Raw genomic sequence first — 23,259 nt, 5'->3', positions numbered from 1 at the left:
CGTAAATACTAAATTCTTATTTGCCTTAGTTAATGGATTTATAGCTTAAATATATTTTCTGAAGACTTCCTGTGCATACTTTCTGCAAAAAAATCAATAAACATACCCTATATATTGAATTCTTATTCTACCCACATTTAGAAAGGATACAAGGAGATTGTCTATGTATCTGATATTGTGGCTAAGAATGAATAAACAAATAAATGAAAAAATTGGTCTGGATCTATTTCTACATGCCATACTAATTTATTCAGGCCTTGTTAAATCTCTACAATCAGCCAAAATTGGAATAAGTCTACTCTAAAACAATTTGGCATTATGCTTAAAGAGCAAAAAAATAAATAATTGCTCCCCCAGCAGAGAATTTATCTTATGGAAGTACTACCACTCACATTCCAACTCTGTATATACATATATGAACACACAGAAACAATTATATGCTTGAAAATTAAAATATAATTGCTGACTAGCAAATAGCAGAAAAATCTTCAACAAGATTAAAGTGTTGGAGGAAATTATAGTAGATCAAATGATGGAATATTGGGAAACTGCTACATTATTATTTTGAAGAATTTGTAGCACTATGCAGTATAATTTTTTTTTTTTTGACACAAGAAAGAAAAAACAAATCATGTTTATACTCTGTTATAACAATGAAAAAAGGATATTTTGCATGTGGACAAAAACTTAAAAGAAGCATAGAAAAGTCAAAGGTTCCCCCTCGCCCCCTTTGTGAATCAGTTAACACTACTTGCATAATGAAAAACAAAAATAAGAAACTGAGTTCCTTTTGGCATACAATCTGTAGAAAACCTGTAAGTCGCTCTTTGTCCTAATTTAAGTGGATGCTGTGAACATGAAGTGATACCAGGACTGGGTTGTGGTGCATTGAGCCCTGACTGCACCACATGGGGAAAGTTCAGAGCAATGAGCGAGACTCACTGTTGCCCAAGAACTATCACTTATGCTATCTCAAAACAAAACAAACATGCTCTACATTCCGCATATCTGTAGGGCATCAAGATCCCAGCCATCATATCTTTAAATCATTGGATCCCAAAGGGAAAGTAAAATTGCATGAAGGAAAAATACCACACAGAGGGGAAAAATACTCCTTTTTGTAAGTCTTTATTTTTTAGTTGCTCCTCCCATAGTAATGCACTGAAAGGCATAACAGTTTATATTGTACAAAGCATTTGAAGAAAGTACCTCAACTTGCCGATTATTTCAAAATGAGATTACAAACAAAAAGAAAACAAATCTGGTTCCTCAATAAAGGGCAAAATAACTGAATACAGTCTGTTATTTACTTCTCTCTTTTAACATAAGGTTGGGAACACTTCATTTTACAAATAGGATTAACATGAACATAACATCGCACAAGCTTGCAGACAACCAGCATAAAATATGGAGTACAGTTTTTAATCAGAAGAATCATGCTTCCATGAAAGAAATTATAATCGTTTATACAATTGAATCAATTTCAGTATTACAAAAACTAAGTTGCATCTATTCGTATTTAGTTCATTAAGAAGGAAAACAAAACAAACAAACAAAAAAGGAATGTTAAGAAAAGCCAAACACCATTTGGCACTCTCATACACAGGTCGGGTCACCTTGGTCCTTGAAATTCAGAAAGGGGTGTGCCTCAGACGTCATAAAGTAGTGGCTGACTGGAACAGTGCTATTTTAATCAACAAACAATAGTTTGCCAACAAATAAATACATGATACACGCAACACACACACAAAAATAAACATTAAAAAACAGTGACATGATTGTCTAAAATTAAGATGTTATTACAAGGATTTGGCAAACAATTTATTAGTGGTACAGCGATACTGGTGATGAATAGGTTACTTCACTGACTTAACCTCTTTGAGTGTGAACATCCATAGTTTACAATATACACATACCCTTTTTCCCTAGTTTTAACCAATGTACTTAAGAAGGCAAAAGGGGGAACAAGTACTCCCTGTTATCAGTTTCTATATTGACTGTGCATTTCATCCAACTACTTCTGTCTTCAAAGGGTTAAATTACATAAAACTTTAACAAAGAAAAAAAATTAAATCTGTAATTAAAAGCAACTGTTCCCAATCATGTCAGGTGATCTTGTACAAAAGAGAATTCAGTTTCTATGGAGTGTTCATTTGTATCAATGCTGCCATCTCAACTGCCCTTCTCACCCACCCATACCCTAAGGTGGGGTAAACTGGAAGATGCCTTCAGCCCAGCAAGTTTTTTGTTTTCATTGAATCACTTTAAGTCGCATTGATTGATCTTCCAGAAGTCAGCAGCTGCCTTTGCTGTGCAAAACAAAATATCGAGAATAAATAGTTTCTTCTTTTTCTTTCTTTTCTTTTTTAAATCATTCAGTTTAAGGTCACTAGACTTTAGATGAGTGACCCTGCAGGTTTATAAGGCATTCTGCTCAGCAGTCTTGTAAATAGTCCTATATGAAAGAGCCATGCTACTGTTGGACTTGGTCCCACTCTGGTCAACCTTGATAACGTCATACGTGGCTTATGGACTGGATAGCACTGGATTCCGCCGCAGCCCTGGCCATACTGTGCCACACGTTGGAAGAACTGTGGGATGTAGAATGGAGGGACTCCTTGTCAGACAATGACAACATCATAGCATATGCCTGGGGTAAAAAGGAGAGAGACTTAGTAAACGGCATTTGAAAAACATCACTTTTAGTTCAAAGAATATTGTGGGTAAAATGGAAAGAGATGGGACCCTGAGTAGGGGCATCCTTCATGGGTGTGTTTGGCAAAGGAGGCATATTTTTTCATAGAAATCACACGGGATTACTGCTGGCCTTTAGTGCCTAGGAGACCCCAAAAGTGACACACTCTACAGAACCAAAAAGAACTATCCTGCCTAAAATGTAAATAGTGCCTCCTTTGAGAAAGATGAGTTGGTCTCCTGTTCAACTGCAAATACAGTCATCCATCCACTACATATGTTCAATTCACCAAAAATATGATTGTGTGCTTATGACTGAAACCACAAATATTAATAGGTCTCTATCCACAGACCTACCTTGACAGAGCTGTGGCCTAGTAGAGGATACAGCCTGACTCCTACACTTTATAACCGAAAGCACTGAAGGTGCTTGAGTGACTTGCCCAAAGTCACTCAATTAGATACATACTGGGAGAAGCATAACTAAAATGTATTTCTGCCCAACTTTTAATCCAGTGTCTTTTCTCCAGTTTCCCTCCATGCTTGACATACTCAGTACTGACACCCACAAGTTGAGGTGGATCAAATCAGCTCTACCAAAAAAAATACAACCAAACACACGACCCAACAATGTTCTAATCAACTTGTTTTCCAATGTCTGCTGAGCAGAAGCTGCATGGAGGTGCTCTGTGAGGAAGTGCTCTTTCTTCCCTATTATCATGTCAAATTTTAAATAACTGTTCAGAGAATCCCCCATTTGCTGCCAAGCAAAATATTCAAATGGAATGTTTGGTCTTGACTTGTGAGTGAACTTTTCACTGTTGATTCGCTATTGTTGGTCTCATCCACTGCTAAACTTGCTTGTCAAAATGCTGCTGAAGTGGAATCATTAAAGTCCTGCCAAAGACATTCCACTGTCTGTAAACAAAGACAAAATGCCTCTGTTGTTAGGCAGAATTTCATCTCTGGGAGTCATGCTGAGACATGTGGCCACTCTGTGGTTTCTTCCGTAATCACTGCATTCAGTTAGAAAATCTGCCCTTGCAGGCTGATTTTGATTTGCTGGGTCATCGCTCTAAATGTACACATTTGACTTTTATGTATGCAGTTTACCTTTTGGACCTCTACGATATCTCATGATCCATTTAACAAATATTTCTTAAGCATCTACTCTATGCCAGGCTCTGTGTTAGATCCTAAGGAATTAAGAATAAATAATATAGAGTACTTATCTTTGGCAGAGTTAAAGTATGGGTTAAGTGAGCATTGAACCTAAATTATCTATTCTGATTATGTACCTACTTTTAGAGAAAAAGATAAAGAATATTCTGAAAGAGTTAAATTCTGATATTTGGGAAGATAAAAGGGAGTATAGACAAAATTTTGGAATTTTAAGTTTTAATCCTGGCTTTAAACCTGCCTCTACTCACCTAGCTGTGTGACCTTGAGCAAGTTGCTTAATCTTTTAAGCTTTACTTTCCTCCTATAAAACAGATGATAGTAATAACAGCACTGGCCTCCAAGAGTTGTGGAGGAATCACATGCACTAACTTACATAAAGTGTTTAGCTCAGTGTGCCTGACTGAGGTAATACATAAATATTACCTATTCATGAAATTGATTTTTACATGATAAAGAGTTTCTTGAGGAAGAGCACATGCAAAATGCAGCTACTGTTGTACTGGTCAACTATTTTCAATTCAATCACTATAAAAATTATAGAATAAATATATGAATGCTTTGAGTAAAGAATCTGAGCCTTTAGATTCTAGAAAATGGCAAAACAGCATATCTGCCTTTTGGTAATCAAAGGAAATAAACATTTTCATATATAAGGATCAGTGCCCAGCATATAGCTGGTAGTTAATAAATGAATGAATGAATGGTATTATGAAATAAAGTGAATTTGCAAAAAGGCCTGACCATTTTCAAACTTACCTGTATAACGGGATCAAGTAACAAGAAAAATATGACTTAAGATTGCAAAATGCTAGTATTTCTTATAATGGTAACAACCCAGCTGGGCAGGGACTTTATGTCAAAATGCTGGTACTAAAATGTATTATAATTATATCCCTTATCTCTAGGTTTTCAGGCCCTTTTGCCTTCTATCACTTCTGGCCGTTTCTGGAGTTTTTAGGTATTATATCTTATAATAAATGAGAAGCATTTTTGGTGAACTAATTAAAAGAAATTTAAAAAGAAAAAACCATGTCCAGGTGCAATGGGTCACACCTATACAAATCCCAGTAATTGGGAGGCTGAGGTGGGAGGACTGCTTGAGCTCAGGAATTTGAGAGCAGCCTGGGCAACACAGTGAAACCCCATCTCTACACAAAATTGAAAAATTAGCCCGGCATGGTGGTGAGTGTCTATAGTCCCGGTTATCCAGATGCCTGAGGTGGGAGGATCACTTGAGCCCAGCAAGTCGAGGCTATGGTGAGCCATGATTGTACCACTGCACTCCAGTCTTAGCAGCTGAGTGAGACCCTGTCTCAAAAACAAACAAAGAAACAAGTAACAAAAAACCAAAAACCTGAATACTCCGGCTATCTCTAATCAACAAGGATAGAAGAATGGGAAATCAAGGGTTAAAAAAAACTAGCCACTGCTTATGGATGTCTCTATGTAAAAATGAAATGTCTACTCTAGCTAGTTTACCTTTAATGTTAAAAACTGAAAACTTAATTTTTATCTCCATTGAATAAAAATCCACTTACCCCTTTTACAATGAGGAAATGGTACCTATAGTCTTTAAGTGATGTTCTCAAGTTCATGGAGGTAGGCTCCAGGAGCCTCTGTAGATGCTGACTGCTTTGACTTCAATTGAGAAAGAACATTTATTTTGCCTATTACCATACATAATATCTCAGAACTTTTTACAAAATTGAGTATTATTTAATGATTTGTATTATCCCATTGACACAATGTTTTTCCCACCTTCCTTAGGATATTACTACATTTGCTGTTAAGACCAGCCCAGACATCTTACCCAAACAGAAAATCATTTCCAAATGAACAAACTAATATGGTCACATTCAGGCCACCTACAAAATGAACTAATGGATCAGGCAATTAGACCACAGTGCCCAATAAATATGGCAATAGGAAGTTTCTTTAAGTTTAATTGACCTAAATGAACAACCTGGTTGAGTGTGGATGTCCAACAAAAAGTACTGACTTCCTTTATTTTGTAACAAAAACACTGAGGCTCTTTTAATTGCTATTTATGGAACCTTTAATGGATTTATTTTTAGTTATCATAGTGCTGATACAATGCTGTACAGCCTAATAAATCTGAGTACCATTCATTCACTCATTCATCCGTTGAATTTAAAATTGACCGGTTTTATTTCCAAATCTGCCAATAAGTTGGTGTAGACCTTTGGCAACTCACTTCATTTCTGATCCTCATTTTACTATTAAATTACAACATGAGATGACTTACTAATTAACTACACCTAACAATTTACTAGACAGAAGGGGACAAAAAATAGAATTCACTTTTCAGAAAAATCTTAATATATAATTACGTTGACGAAAGTATAGACATGGAAAATGACTCTGAGGTAACACATAAACATTTGCAAACAAACATGATGAACTAACTGTACAGAAGTAAGAGAATTACAAAGTCAAGGAAAGATGAGTGTAGGATGGGGTTTGTCATAAAATTACTATGCAGAATGCAGCTAAATTAATTGCTTTCTTGCTTAACTATTTTGGATTTGGTCATAAACACAGTAAAGATATGAACATTTTTAGAAAAGCATCTGACCCTATTTGGATTCTAAAATATTTCAAAGATAGAATATTTCCTTATTGGTAATCAAAGGAAATGTACATTTCATGCATAATGTAACCATGACGCTGTACTATGGGAAAATCTGTACCTGCGATTTGGACTTTCTGTGTAATGGCTGCTTCAGTTCCTCTGGCACATGGGAAGTACTAAAAGAAGACAGCTCAGCTTCAGAATATTGATTATCTTCCATTTTCCTCATTTTGAGACTATCTGTGAAGTGCCTTATATGATCTAGAGCAGAAAGTCCACTTTTATATTCTTCCTCTTTATACCTAAAATGAACCAATAAAAAACACAGAAATTTTTTTTTCAGTTTGTTATCTAATCAAATCACTTTCATTTGAATCTGTCTGTACAACTGACAAACTTCATATGATGTATCTGCAGGGTTAAGTAGCATGCATCAATTATTGGGTTTTTATAAATATTTGCAAACATCATGCCTTAAAAATATATTTCTGTTAAGATTTTTAGTAACTAAAACCAAGCATATATTTGAGATAAATAGTTAAAGTCAGTGACACATTTGTCAGTAATGTGCAGAGACAGAATTCATATATTCATAATTTCCATTTAAAGTAAAGCTAGTTATGACAATATTTAGTCAATATCCATCATGAAAATATAATAGTGCCATCAATTTAACTGTTTGGTTATTTCTTTTCATTTAAAAAGTTATCATCTATATAGATCACATATATGTCTAATGAAGTGAAATTTATCTCAATTATACTTAACTGATGATCATACCAGGTTATTGCATAAATTAAATATGTCAAAATCTCTATTTTTCTTTGAGTTTTATAGGTAGAATCTAACAATAAATGATTGTGTACTTATGTAGTTTTCGTTTTATCTTTCCCACCTCAGGTTAATCAGAGTTGCACAAAACCTGATGTATTTATACGCTTGTGGATTATGTTGATGGCCACCTTATTTTCACCTATTTAAATCCAATCCACTGAGTATCCCTTACTAATTCAAATTTAATTTTTGTTATTTATAACTCACAAATTGCTTATCACAGGAGGAATTGCAACCATATGTGGATCTACTATAACTTAGTTTCTAAAGTCACCCAAGGTACTCACCTCACTGGGGATGTCTTGCAACTCATCTCTAGAGCACTGGTTTCTTCATAGTCATCCTCAGGGTTTCCTTCATGTAAATTACTTGTCACTGGTTCCTTTCCTGTTTTTCCAGTAATATCATTGTCTTCATCCTCCTCATCTAACAACACCTCATCTTCAACTTCTTCATCATCCAGTAAGTCTGAATTTTGACTGGTCACCAAAGCCTTTTCATCTTTAAAATGACTGCCATTCATTCTTTCAAAAGCATTAAAAAAAAAAGTCCAATTGTTGGTTTCACTTTTAAAATCGTAATTTGTTTCTTTATTATGTCTTCCCAACAACAGTTTAGATTTCCAACACTTACACAGGAAATTTTTTATTGTTTATGCTCTATGTCAACCATGAAAAAATAATATGACCTCACAAATGGGAAGATAAAGAAAAAAATAATTGTATGATTGTTCAGATTATAAATGAAGCCTCTGGCAGAACCCAAGAAACAATCTTGGTCTCTTATTTCTTATCAGACTTTGCTTGATAATTGACATTTCTATATATATCATATAAAAAGGCACACAAATACATTCTCAGCACAATTTACCTAATTACCATATAAGTACCCACCATTTAAAATAATAGATTCCTGGAAAACTCATATCACTCATGGGCAGTAGCTTCAATACATATGCCTAAAGTGAATCTAAAAGTCCAAAGACAATCTTAAAGTAGCTGCCAAGAAACAACTAGATGACATTTGTGTTATATTCCACTTAGCCACTCTATCCAAATTTGGAAGTAATTGAGAGCTCACTTATTTGTACTATTTTCAAATTATTTTTTACAGTCTGAATGTGAAATAGTTCCTTGTTTCTCAGGGAAACACCAGGGTGGAAAAAGCGCAGGTATCAACAATGCACCCCCATCACTTTCTCACATAACAAAAATGAATATAATTTAATATTCAGATTTCCCAGCATTAAAAAATAAATAAAACAATCTTGGATGTGACAAAAGCAGATAGTAAGAATCCATTTGACCAGAAAAAGTCATATCATTATTAAGCTTTTAATATAAATAATCTCTTAACCTCTTTTATCAAAGAATGGTGAAAATTTATACACAGACATAAATTAGTTTCCAAATACACTGCCAACTTGCTTGCATGAGTGGATTAAAATTTTTATTAAAAAAAAAAATGAAAGAAAAAAATAAAAGAACAAAAGAGTACATGGGTGAAAATCAAAAGTAACAAAAGCCAACATAATTAAGAAAATCTATTTGTTAACTAAGTTTTCAAACGTGGCAATTTGCAGGGAATGAATTATTCATCAAAAGTAGCCTGACAGGAGTTCAGGGGAAAAACTTAGATGACTCAACCTTCTTACTTCTGTGCTGTTTAGACATGTTGAAGCCAGATGTTGCAGCTATACAGGTTCACAAATCGCCAATTAAAGGCTAGAAAATTTGAATAGGCATCTCAGAACCCAAATGGTGTGTTTTGTTCAACGGTTCTTACTTGTATCAAGTAAATATCATTATCAAAGTGTAAGATTGTTACTGTTTCTTGCTTGTTCTTGCTACTTTGTCCTTCTGATCATCTACTTCCCCTCTCCCTTTTACAGACAGACAGACAGACAGACAGACAGACAGACAGACAGAAACACACACACAAATGGACGAGTAAAGGGAAAGATACATCCAACTGCACACTGGTGTGGTTATCAGATTTCTGAGAGACTGGAAGGGTCTTTTTTCTTGTTTTTCTTAGACACACTTTTACACAAGTTGAAGAACAGAAGTGGTCTTTTTTTTTTGTTATTTTAGTAAAAAATGTTTATTTGATGCTTGCCTTGAAGAAATTACATAAAATAATTAAGTTTGACTTTTAATAACATCAAAAATAGAGGACACTAACCCAATAATACTCGCATGACGAAAAATAATGGAACTTTCAACTAATGTCATGTTTTTTTTTAAAATTTACAATGCAGCATCCTAATTTAATAGGTCACTATATAGTTATGTCCAGAAAAGTCTACTTCTCAACAACAGATATTTAATATAGCTTATAGATAAGAAAAATTAAATCCAGTAGTTTTGGTGAAATAGTGTTTCATTAACTTCATATGCAATGTGAAGTGCTGGGTAACTGTTAAGTATTATCATTAACAGCATTAAAAGCTTTTTAAAATGAATTAAGCTATTCATGCTTAATGTTGATGATGACAAAAGGAGCCAGTGCATCAGGTCGGTAAAAACAAGGATGATCACACCCACTGAAATAAACAGACCAGAATTAAATGAGTAGTCACTTAAGAGGACATAAAGTAGCAATAGAATCTTAAGAAGACTAAAAAAGTTTCTATGTAAAATATATTTGGGGGAAACTCCATGGGTATTTCATATATAAATGCATACATACATATGTACAATAATATGTATACAGAATATACATATACATATATAGGTATAATACATATATATAGAATCATATATTACCTGTAATATATATATATATATATAAAATTTATAATGTATAACAGTAACCAGTATTGATCAGTGATTCAACTGAATCCCTGTGATGGCCTTTTCTTCTACTTCTGAAATTTTGATAACAGATTCTATCCAGCTATCAATTAGGTAAATCCTGGTAAAATTATGGGCTCTGGAACCAGACAGCTAAGGTTGAATCCCCATTGACTACTTATGTGACCTCCGACACAATGGTTTAAGCTTCAATGTCTCCGTTCCTTCACTGCTAAAATTACAGTGGCTATCTCACAGGGTTATCATGAAATTAAATTAATTAATACATGTAAAATGCTTGGAAGCACATGTGGTATTTAATATGTACTAAATATATACCAGTCTTTGGTGACTGAAGTAATAGTAGTGCCACAAAAGTGAGCATAGAAAGTATATTTTAAAACATATTCATTTCAGTCGTCACAGAGTTTAAAGAGTAAAACACAGCTTTACCTCTCCTCCACATTCCTGGGAGACTGACTGCTGTGGTTGCTGTTCCCGATGAAATTTCGAATTTCTGTGAAGTAAGCATCTTCTTTGTCATCCAGAATCGCACCTGTACTTTCCAGTTCAGAATGAGGCGACGATGTTGCTGTACCTGTGTGGAGTAGAAAGCCTTTTATGACAAAGATTATTGTGTATCTAGCTACTTATTAAACTCACTCCTTATGAATTTGATCAGTGTTATTTCTTCAAACATGCCCTATGAATATTAATAACTTTAGGAGGTCTTCAGCTTCCTTGGCCATGAAACGCGAGACTCACAATACCTGTATCACAGGATTGATGTAAGGCTTACATAAACTTAATCAACTATAAACACTTTGTATGTGGTTGAGCTTTACACCAACATTAGCTTCCTGTTGTTTATCTTGTCTACAAAGTATCTATAATATAATAGTTCATCACAATAGTCTATACGACAAAAACAAGAGGTTAAAACATCCCCTCACGTAAAAGAGGTTATAATTTAACATCCCCTCACCTAAAAGAGGTCAACAAGTATTAACGTTGACATGTTACACGTTTAACTATTTTTCCTAAAATAACTTTGATGAGAAAATTATAGTTGTCTGCTCTAAGGGTACACACAGTTAGACAGTGCGGTCAGTTCTGCATATTGGATTATACTTCTGTACCTAAAATCTAGTATTTTAAAACTATGATCATTAAATTGCTGACTTTGAGGGAGATGAACAGTATATACTTTTAGGTAGTAATCAGACAAGATCATAAACAATGTGCCTTTACAGTGGAAGAAAGATTAATAATTTAAAAATTCCATCAATAAAGATTGCTAGTCTGTATTAATCCAACTTTTTTCTGTTCTTAAATCTCTTTGCCTGAACTCTGTATCTCTCCTCCCCTACTCCCAAAGCATAACCTTTATTCTCCGGAGACAAATTGTGACTGTACAGGTTGGCTCTGCACACATATGCCAGCTGGCAAATGTTACCTAATGACTTATTATCTAACTATTAGAAGCCAAAGACTAGAAAACCTACAATCCCTTCTGCTAAATATGTGCTGGCAAGGTTCCAGTTAAGAAAAGTCTAGTTTTATGCCAGTTACTTTTATCTTAATTTTATATAAGAATTTGTGACGAAAACAAAGTACCACTATCATTTGCTATGGGTTGCTCTGATCATGTCAATAGTCTCATATTCCGAGTCATAGCAAAAACTACCAAGAGAGGTTCTCTGAGCTGCAGGCCTTTCACAAAAGCAGCTATGCTTTCTATTTTAGTATTCAGAGGGTGACATTCTGGGGTTGCCACTCTAGAAACTCTGCCATGCCTAGGGGCCACATTCTGTGCCAATAGGTGAAAAGACCGTCCCCTGCAATTAAGGAAATCTTGTTTCATAAGCCTCCTGCGAGTTTAGGTCATTGTCCTCTTTGCTTAAAAGTACCCATTAACATGAATTCAGGAAGATAAAAACATAATACAAATAAGGGCACTGAATCATCAATTAATCAATGGTCACATTGCTCACATTATTCTAAAATCTCAATAGAAACTTGCTGGAAATTTTTACAATAAGACCTGATTTGGTGTCAAAGTGGAATAAAAGAAGAAAGATCACATTATCTTATGATTATTTAAAATATGAAAAAGAAGCCATATTTGACTTATAACACAATTTATTACGTACCGGACATGTTCCCATTCTCATGTTTCTTTAGGTGTCTGTCTAAATTGGTTTGTTGACCAAAACACCTATCACATAAGTGACACTTAAATGGCTTCTCTTTATTGTGGATGTTGCGAACATGCCTTTGCAAGTTAGAAGATATGCTAAATGATCTGTCACAGTATTTGCATCTGAAAAATAAACAAAGAGAAAATATTTAGAAGCACATTAAAAGGTATTTCTCAAGACTAGTTAGCCAGCTTTCAAAAATCATCTCCACTCATAAAACAACATTTTAAAGGAAAGGCATGGGGAGAATACTATTCACACAGTTAAGATTTTAATTCCAATAGATTGTGGTCGCTTTAAAGACTTTCATGACTTTATCAAAAACCATAAAATATTAGTGATTTGATTGCTCCCAAATTCATTAATCAGTACCAATATTTTAAGTAAACCTCATAAAATAAAGCACATTGAGGAACAGTAGCATTGTTTTATCTTCTGCTTAGGACAATACAATTAATTTTTTGGTAAACAAACATAAAACATTCATATAGTTTTCAAATACAATAATATATCACTTTTTAATTCAAAATTGCAGTCTGATTAACCAATTTCTCAGGAAATTCACTTTCTCAGATGCTAATCCTAAAGAAAATTCCATTATCAGTTTCAAAATAGCAATGAATATTCTAGACTTTTAAAACTAAGACAATGTAAATAACTCAGTGTGATACCTAAGAATCAGCTACCATAAAGCCTTTTCTCTATTAATCTTTAAACTGTTATAAAAAAAATAATGCCACTAAATTCACTTTGTGAAATCGAAGCAAAGGTCTTCCATTTATCTCCCTTCCTATTACTCCTTATTTTTCATTTCTCTTTTTCTGAAAGAGTCTCTAGCAGTCTGAACTAGGTCAGTTTTTCGTGAAAGCACTTGTTATTGGTTGGTTAATTGTTTCTGTTGTCTATGTGATAAAAATACCATAAATTATTTTTAACGTTTTCCTTTAGTCATAAAATGAAAATATAGAAATGCAAGGCTCCCTTCCCCTAGTCCTCATCAGTGAAGAAGAAAAGGGTTTTTAGTAATTGAGGTTATTATCCTCTATCATTTTAAGGTAAAGTTTCCATTATTTGCCATGATTTGTTTCTGTGATTTTGGGGGACATATTACTTGAAAAAAAAAGTTAACTTTCTCCAAATGACTTTTTTGTTGTTGCTGTTTTTTAGATGAAGCCTCACTCCATCACCCAGACAGGAGTGCAGTGGCACAATCTCGGCTCGCTGCAACCTCTGCCTCCTGGGTTCAAGCGATTCCCCTGCCTCAGCCTCCTGAGTAGCTGGGATTACAGGCACGTGTCACCATGCTCAGCTAACTTTTGTATTTTTGTAGAGACAGAGTTTCACCATATTGGCCAGGCTGGTCTCCAACTCCTGACCTCAAATGATCCACACACCTCAGCCTTCCAAAGTGCCAGGATTACAGTCGTGGGTCACTGCGTCCAGCCTCCAAATGACTTTTAAATGAAAACTTCAATCTTAGAGGATAGAAAATTCTTAACTCATCCTTCCACGTGTGAAAGGCCCTTCTCCTCCCACTTCTGAATGCAGAGTCAGTGGTTCAAGATCTCTAAAGCAGAAATCAGCCCATTCCACTAGAGTTCTTGGGCTTCTGTGGCTGTCCTTATGTGACGCCAGAAGTCTAGTCAGTTCAGTAGGAAAAATAATCTGTTGAACTAGTTACTTTGGCATAGTATCAATAAACCAACACAAGTACTGATTTAATTTTTCCCCCTTAAAAAACTGCTCTGGCATCATAAGGTTCTTCAACTTTCCTCACTTACAATATTAATAAAAAATGTGTGAAACTCCACATTATGGTAGTTGTAATATTTTAACCCCTGTTTTTTTTTTTTAAAAAATGCATATAAAGTTATGACCTTCTCTGCAATAACTCTGTTTACCTCCAAGGTCCGCTGCAATGAGAACCATGCTATATTTAGCACAATTTATTCTGTGCTTAGCAGAATAACCTAGAAAACCCTGTTAGAGTAAACATACTCCCACAAAACACTTTAAAAAAATTTTTTCACCCAAAACACTTTCTACACAAATCATGAGGAAGAGAGATTATGTTTCTGCCATGCTTCTAACTTTCTGCTTGCACACAAAGGGTCTTTTCCAAATCTAGTAAGCATCATCTTCTCAAATCTAAAGAAGCATGTTCTAACCAATGATCAGTTGTTACTTTCTATCTCTCCTCTGCTAAAGTCTTGGCCAGAAGAAGAATGCTCTAAATAAAAAATCAATTCCTTCTACACAACTCCAATAAGAGCTTAAGTTTTAAGAATTCTTAAAATGAACACATAGCACAGTCATGGGCAGTATACTATTAAGCCTTCCTAGTTATCGGATGTAGACATGGAGGTCAGATGAGCCTTTGATATCATGATGCAAAATAAAAACGCTGAAGTGAGAGCTCTGGGCCTGGGTTTTAATCCTGACTCTATTAGTATCAGACTTTGCAGAAGGCAATTAGCATATGTAAATCTGAATCTTTTCATTTGTAAAACAGAGGGGCTGATGCATCAAGGACACAGAGATGAATAAGATATGGATTATCCAGGACATGATGGCACCTGCCTATAATCCCTCCTCCTGCTAATAATCAGGAGGTGGATGTGGGAGAATTGCTTGAAGCCAGGAGTTCAGAACCAGCCTGAGCTACAGAGTGAGACCTACTGTCTATTAAAAAAAAAAAAAGGCGGGGGGGGATTCCACTGTCAAGGAGCTTGTGGTCTACTGGTATTTATCTATCTGAAGAGATAATTTCCTATATAGGCGACCATGTTTAACTTTTACTACATAAAGTATTAAAACCTAATAGAACTTTCCAGAAGGCACAGGTCAGCCACAGGAAGCAGACATAATCTGTATATAATTTACATATCATTTTAATTTTTTTAGTTAATTTTTTTCTTTTGGAAGTAATTTTAGACTTACAGAAGAGTTGCAAAGATAGTACAAAGGGTTCCCATATACCCTTTACCTCAGTTCCTCCAATGTTAACATGTTACCTAACATTCATTAAAACTAGGAAATTAATGTTGATGCAATACTATTAACTAAAATACAGGCTTTATTTTACTATCACCAATTTTCTCCAATGCTCTTTTTCTGTTCCAGGATCTGATCTAGGATCCCACATTGCATTTAGCTGTCATGTCTCCTTAGTTTTCTACAGTCTCTGACAGTTCCTCAGTCTTTCCTTGCCTTTAATGACTCTGACACTTCTGAATAATACCGATAGGGAATTTGGTAGAATTTTCCTCAATTTGGGTTGGTCTGATATTTTCTCATTATTAGAGTGAGGTTATAAATTTTGGGGGAAAATAGCACAGAGACAATATGCCCTCTCAATGTGTCCTATCAAGGGTACATGATGCTGACATGTCTAACTTCTGGCATTGTTAACCCTGATCATTTGGATAAGGTAGTATCTGCCACGTTTCTCCACTATAAGGTTACTACTTTTTCTCTTTCTAATTAACAAATATTTCGCAGAAGATATTTTGGGGCTATGCAAATATCCTGTTTCTCCTTGAACTTTCACTCACTAATTTTTTATTTTTTAAATGAACTTTTCTTTTTTTGAAGATGATGTCTTGCTGTGTTGCCCAGGCTGGTCTTCACCTCCTAGGTTTGGGTGGTCCTCCTGCCCCAGCCTCTCTGAGTGCTGGGATTGTAGGCATGAAGCACCACATTTGGCCTAAATAAACTTTTCATTTTAGAAGAGTTCTAGATTTATTAAAAGGTTGCCAAGATAGTACATGGCACCCATTTTCCCCATTGTTAATATATTTCACGTACATTTGTCACAACTATTAAACCAACATTGATACATTAACTAAACTATAAACTCTAGTTCACTACATACACTCATTTTAACATTCAATTGATCTTGCCTGTAGCAATTATTATTATGATGTCCTAATTGTGATTTTGTTTTCCTCATTTTTTTCTACACTATTCATTGGAATTCTTCACAAGGAAAAAATAAATAAATAAATAAATAAAACCAGAGGGGCTGGACAAATAATTGTGTAAGATCTCCAGCTATACCAAAATTCTGGTTTGTGGTTTAAAAAAAATATATGTACGATAGTAGCGCCATTATTGGGTGGAATAAAACCATTGAATTTATGTACAAAGAAAGAGTAAAATGAACCTGACAACATAGTTTCCAGTACTCTTGCCATAACAAAACATGAGTGCGGAAACCTTTCCTTCCACTTAAGCAGAATTTCTGGTAATAGAATTTTCTGAAAAGGGGAAATCATCTAAAACTTCCCAGTATTACATCTCTCTGAGACCTGTTATATCAAGTGCATTCTATCATGTATAAATTGGAAATATATCACTTATAATTAGTGATTTATAAAACAGGTAGGAAAGCAAGGAAATTGAGAAAACACTGATGTTTTAAGTTTAGCTCCCTCCAACTTTCTCCTAAGATTTCAATTATCCTCAAATTACCCATTTTCTTATTTTACCATTAAAAAAAAATATTTGAAATGTGATACATATCTTACTTTTTTGTTTTAATAGAAAAACTTAGCACTCATGAAAAAATAATTTTGCATACAAGCAATGTATAAGAATTTCAAAGGAGAATGACATTATGATATTACTTAAGTTATATAATATTCATTCTTTGAAGAAATATTTACGAGTACCTAATATTGTGTGCAAGGCATTGAACATTAAACAATGTAGTTTATATTTTAAAATTGGAAAAAGTCTATTTTCAATCTTTCATAAACAATATTAAAATTAGATGTGTTCAATGTGTCATATGACTAATCTTGGCATATAATAGAATAAACTAAGAGGTAATTTAGGAAATTATTGATAAAATTACCCCTTTTTCTATAATATACTCTATTTTATCTGTCCTACCTCTAGTTTCACATTTTCTTCTCCCCAGACTTCCCCAGGCTTAAGATCTGTTCCTTTATTCTTTTTTTCTTTTTCTTTTTGACAGAGTCTCACTCTGTCACCCAGGTTGGAGTGTAGTGGTGCAATCTTGGCCTACAGCAACCTCCACCTCCCAGGTGCAGTGAATTCTCCTGCCTCAGTGTCCCAAGTAGCTGGGACTACAGGTGTGAGCCACCACACCCAACTAATTTTTGTATTTTTAGTAGAGACAGGGTTTCACCATGTTGGCCAGGCTGATCTCAAACTCCTGACCTCAAGGGATCCACCTGTCTCTGCCTCCCAAAGTGTTGGGATTACAGGCGTGAGCCACTGTGCCCAGCCTAAAATCTATTCTTTAAACCTCCTATTGGAACCCATGGAAAATGACTTAGCTGTGCTGGGGGCAAAAAGTACATATGGGTTGTTAACTCCTAGCAGAGATCTGAGGCTTGGAAAAGGAAGGCTGCAATGTTATGATTTTTGTCAATTAAGATCATCCTAATTATTGAGAAAAGAGAACACAATGATAATAAAAAATAATATTTAAAATGGCTAGTATTTCTTAAGTACTTATTCTGTCCTAGACACTGTGCTAGAACTTTTAAACTGAGAGGTAGGAAGCCTTGATTAAAGAAACCGGAACTCTTCTAATTTTGATCCTAGCCATTAGTCAATTCTTTCTTGACTCAAAATTGAATAGACATATATTCAGACATGCATAAAAAAGCCTCCTATGAAATCGTGTCCATGAACTCACTTTAATTACTACAATATTTGTCAAGATATTTAGCAAATATCATTGTCAAACCTGTAAGGTTGCTCTCCTGTGTGGGTTCTCAAGTGCCGTGTTAGGTTTGCAGACCTTGGAAAAATCTTGCCACAGTATCTGTCATGAAAAGATGTTTATAAAAGAAAGTCAGCACAGTCGACTATATTTCACTCAAGCCACACAGCAGCCAGATGCTTATTCCTGGTTCAATTAATCTTGCATGGAACTCACATTTCTTTGGTATTTAAAATTTGTAACAAAGCCATTTCACAGATATTAATATAAATAAGTCTACAAGGCTGGGCGCGGTGGCTCAAGCCTGTAATCCCAGCACTTTGGGAGGCTGAGACGGGTGGATCACGAGGTCAGGAGATCGAGATCATCCTGGCTAACACAGTGAAACCCCGTCTCTACTAAAAAATACAAAAAAAAAAAAAACAAAAAAAAAAACTAGCTGGGCGAGGTGGCGGGTGCCTGTAGTCCCAGCTACTTGGGAGGCTGAGGCAGGAGAATGGCATGAACCCGGGAGGCAGAGCTTGCAGTGAGCTGAGATCCGGCCACTGCACTCCAGCCCGGGCGACAGAGCGAGACTCCGTCTCAAAAAATAAAAATAAAAAATAAAAATAAATAAATAAATAAGTCTACAAATAAAGACTTAATTATAAGGTCTGGTTGAATTTATTCGCATATAAGCAAGCAATTTATGCAAATAGACTTTAGTTTTGACTACTCCTATACATCTCTCTTACTAACTCGATATTTTTACATTCACAAAATTGAACCAGACAAGGGGATTAAAAATATGGTTAGAGTTTCTGATTCTGGGTTGATGTAAACAGATTTCAAATGTTTCAACTCATTTTACACGTCAGTCACAGTGATAACTCCCTATACATAGAGTGGTATCAGATCAGACAAAATCCTGAGACTTCATCCATCAAGGTATGTACCCATAAAAGCTTTTTTTCTGGAAAGAAAGTGACATATTTTTCAAAGAGCAGATAAAGTTGCATGCCCGAGTCAGATACCTACCCATTTCTAAAGATGATTCAGAAATTATAAGCACAATTTATTTCGCAAAAAAAAATCACACACAAAACCAGAAACATAAAATAAGCTTTACTACTGATGAGGAACAAAAAATTTACTAGCTAGTTTCATTCACTTGTGGACCTTATTTGTCTTTAATTAATGGCCTTATTCTTTAATGCCATGACAATTAATGAATATATGCTTGAGGACAGTAGTAGTATACCTTTAGATGAAAACAATTAATTGTGAAAGAAAATTCATAAATATCAAAGTGAGACAAGCAGATAGTATTTGGACTGTTTCCAACCTCATTTATCACAACCAAATGGCCTGTGTTAAAATTCACATTTAATAATTTTTTAAAAACACTATTTTTATATTTCACTAAATGAAGAACACTTTGAAGTGCTTGAGATCTATCATGGTGGCTATTAATCATCTAATCAGGAATAATTTCCAAAACAAACAGCAGGGCCTTTTGAAATCAGAGGGGAGATTTCTGGAAAGTCAGCCGTGATTAACTGTGCAGTTACCTGCAGGTATAGCGCTCCTTTCCTTTCCGCAGAAGGTTCTCTGGCAGGGCACTGGGAGGCGCCCTGAAGTTGAACATAGAGGGTACTGACTGTAGGAGCTCACTTGCCTCAGGCTTCAGGGCACTGAAGCTCTCTAGCTTTTCCGCCATGTTTTCAATAGCTGACATCTGAAAGGTAAAAGCACAAGACCATGAAGCGTTTGGCATCTTGTCTTCTATGATAATCTCTGGCAAACCAAGGACATCATTAAAAGGGAAGCATGAAATCTGTGATGGGTTGTAGAAAGAGACTGTAGTATCCCAACATTAAATAAATAACAACAGAATTGATTTATTTGGGAAATACCATAAGTAGAACTAAGCTTATAAAATGCTGAGTGAACTTTTTCCATAAGACCTTGGTTAGGCCATTTTATCATAATCTGATATATAATTGAACATTGAAATATATAAGAGAGCTAATAAAGCCAAGTTAAGTTTTTTATTTAAGTGACAGCATTAGTATCATGGGATGGATATTAACGTAATGGAAATTATAGGGAGAGTTGCTATATGCCTTGCCTAGGCAATGAAAACCCTAAGAACCATGCAGTCCCAAGAAAAGAACTGAAAGCATGGAAGAACATAAAGTGTTACAAAATTACAGCTTAAGCCAAATATGTGTAACTCAGAAAGAAAAAAATTAAATGTATAGGAGGGTATTGCCTAAGACTACATTAAATTACCATCTGGATATGCCATATTTTTAAGTGGGATCATATACAAATAATTTTGATTAAATATTAATTTCATCAAAGACAAAGACTGAGTTGAAATGACAGTTCGTCATGTTAGTATAATTTCATATAACATAACTTGGCATGTACCTTGTAAGACAGGGGGAGTAGTTCATGTAACCATGCTTTTAGAGAAACATTCTTGAAAGAAAACTATCCCTGCCTAATTCTTCCCCCCAATAATCTAATTTTTGTTGTTTATAATCTTCAAGTTTTTGTTCACCTGCACACTTATTTGAGAGTCACAAGCAGAGGATGGCATTTACTTTTAAAGTTGGCTTGATCACTGTTTTTAAAAAAATGTTTTGTAGAGATGGAGTCTCACTATGTTGCACAGGCTGGTCTTGAACTCCTGGTCTCAAGCAAGCCTTCCACCTGCTTCAGTCTCCCAAAGTGCTGGGATTATAGGCATAAGCTACTGTGCCCAGCCTTAGCTTGATTCTTAAGCTCCACAGCCAGAGGGACTCTCCCCTTTCCTTTGACCCTCTCAACATGTTGGTTTTCCTCAGGGCTCACATTTTATTTGGAAGCTGCTTATTACTGAATTTTTAAGTAGAAAAACAAACTTTCAGGTCATCCTGTTAAATCAACTCACCCATTATTTATTTGATTCTCGGCGCAGTGTGCCATTAGAAAGCTCAAGAAGCTATTTTAAAAAGTGTTTGCATTCTATATACATTATATAAAATTCTCAAAGAGCTGTGATGCTCAACCAGAAGACACATAAGAATTGAGATGATGACTGCAAGTTCAAACAACTGGTCAACCCAAGAAACTATCCTTTTGCTAATGAGACAGCAGGACAGAGATGGAGGCCTAATTTATGAGCTCAAGTTAAAAATAAAAGGCAACATTTCCTACTCAGAAGGAAAAACTAACAAGACATATATTCTGTGGACACCCAGCTGGACAGAATACCATCAACTTCTTAAAGCAGAGCAAAATCTGACAGCATGGCCTGAATATGATCTCTTCTCACAAAAGGAATATTGTGTGTTTGATTCTTCAAGTGACTATTCATGTTCTAGTTAGTTCTCTTTTTTTTCCCCTTTATCCTGGAGCCTGCCCTCTCATTTCATGCCCGGACTCCTGATGCTAGCTACAAATTGCAATGTACAGGGTACTACTGCCAATTTGCCAAATGTCTTTCATCAAACACGGTACAAAAAAATCTCAGAGGAAAGTCAAGATACATTTACTTGTCAGACGACAAATGTGAACGCATGGGGAGGCAGTAAGGGCTATAAGCTCAGGGGTTTGATTCATAATCACTCAGCTGCTAAAACATTCTCCACAGATGCAAGTGGACAGCACATTTGTCACGATGAAGGATTTTGACACATACTGATCACAGGGCAGAGATATGGAATGATGCTGCTGCTCACAGAGGTTGGAGGAAGTTCTGTCTCTGCAGAACACGGTCATTATTCCCTTCTAGACAGAGCATTAGCATGTCCATGTTACTTTGGATTTCTTTATTAAAAAATCAATCCAGAAATATTTTATGATACTCTTGTATTTGCATTTCTTCCTTCTAATTGTTCCTTGTAGAAAATCATTTTGAGATTCCACCCAGCAAGAAAGCAAGAAATAAGTTTTCTGAGTGAAAAAATGACCTCTGGCCTTCAAACTGATTAGCACTAGTAACAAGCATGGATAAGGGTCATGATCACACACATTTATTGGGAAGAACAGTTAGTGCACGGGTAGTGATTATAAACGTTTTATTTAGGTACATTTAATATTTAAGTAAAAGTTCATTATCTAGTGGTTTTAAATCATTTGAGTGTCCATCCTGCTGACATACTCAGATTCCTGCAACAAAACATCTTATAGAAACACGTTTCCTTTTATATGGAAAATAGCTTACTCATGACTATTATTCTCGGCTTTCATCTTCAGCACACATAAACTACAAGTCCTTCAAGTTATTTGAGAGCAATTGGCTGTTGAGAAATGTGTCTTGCGTTAGTAGCTGCTAATAGCTAGCTCCTTTTGAAGAAAGATCACTGTGATTATTTTTCCTCAAACTGTTTCGATTTGGGAAAACCATCAAGAAACAAGAAAATAGATTATGGGCTTGATGGCTAAATAATGACATTCTTAAAGGTAATAGGAAAAAGAATAAGGGTTATGCAAGTGTCTTACAAGCCGCCCCCACCTTTGGCTTCCGGTGTCAAATGAAAAGAGGATTAAATTGGAGTGGGGAAAGGGAAGGAAAGAAGATGGGAAGCAAGCTGAGGGTAACTGTTAACACACATACACACGTACGCAAAACATTTTCTGCCCAGCCAGCAACCACTGAAGCAACATAAAAGCCTTCGTTGAATCCTTCTTTTTCATCTTCCTAATATTTGTTCTTACAGCACTTGACCTCAGTTGAAAAGAATAAGTTTCCACATTAAGATAAACAGAAGTGACTCAGACATCTGCTAGTTGGGATAACTCGGCAGTTCTGTGACCATCATCAGCCCTAGTCAATACCTATGATTAAGGTATTGGATTAACACGAGCTCTATTGAGTGTACAGATCAAAACCCCAACTTTCTCTTGCTGGCTGGTCTGACTCACGTGATGTTCCTCCAAAAGTAACACACTTTTTGCAGGAGAAATAGTAAGTTTTGAGATTAATTTTAAATTTTAAAAATCAAGATAAATTGGAATAAATGGAACAGAATCTAGCTATATGCTTTTAAATTATGAAAAAATCAAATGAGAAGAGCAATATCTACTATGACGAATAAGAAATTTGCTGAGAATGGGGAAATCAAAGGGGTAAAAGTTAGATCATATATTTTAAAAATATATTACCCTGTGATTCATTAATGTCATAGGCTAATCTAAGATCAGTAAATGACAGTTTTTTCCTATGGAACAGTAATTTTTATTTACATATATAATAGTTGATGTTATCTGCAGCCAGATGTCTGGAAGAGG

The 23,259-nt window shown here is 35.2% G+C and overlaps 1 protein-coding gene across 15 annotated transcripts in view; it reads right to left on the bottom strand.

Moving 5' to 3' along the window:
• Window positions 1-1,112: 1,112 nt before the first annotated feature.
• The window catches only part of MECOM (MDS1 and EVI1 complex locus), a 608,842-nt gene continuing 586,695 nt past the window's right edge, over window positions 1,113-23,259 (bottom strand). For 14 of the 15 annotated variants that reach the window (XM_007972155.3, XM_007972157.3, XM_007972156.3 and 11 more), the window contains 7 exons: window positions 19,548-19,714; window positions 18,022-18,099; window positions 12,252-12,421; window positions 10,552-10,696; window positions 7,591-7,827; window positions 6,588-6,771; window positions 1,113-2,650 (listed from right to left, as the gene is read on the bottom strand). In XM_007972155.3, the coding sequence (XP_007970346.2) occupies window positions 2,516-2,650; window positions 6,588-6,771; window positions 7,591-7,827; window positions 10,552-10,696; window positions 12,252-12,421; window positions 18,022-18,099; window positions 19,548-19,714 (1,116 nt within the window). In that variant the 3' untranslated portion in view covers window positions 1,113-2,515. The remainder of the gene's footprint in view (window positions 2,651-6,587; window positions 6,772-7,590; window positions 7,828-10,551; window positions 10,697-12,251; window positions 12,422-18,021; window positions 18,100-19,547; window positions 19,715-23,259) is intronic. The other variant, XM_037988583.2, reaches the window with a different exon arrangement.

The sequence above is a fragment of the Chlorocebus sabaeus genome, chromosome 15 (assembly GCF_047675955.1).
Source record: "Chlorocebus sabaeus isolate Y175 chromosome 15, mChlSab1.0.hap1, whole genome shotgun sequence".
In the NCBI taxonomy this organism is placed as follows: domain Eukaryota; kingdom Metazoa; phylum Chordata; class Mammalia; order Primates; family Cercopithecidae; genus Chlorocebus; species Chlorocebus sabaeus.
The sequence above is the reverse complement of the archived record's forward strand: the minus strand, read 5'-3'. Positions and strand labels throughout refer to the sequence as shown.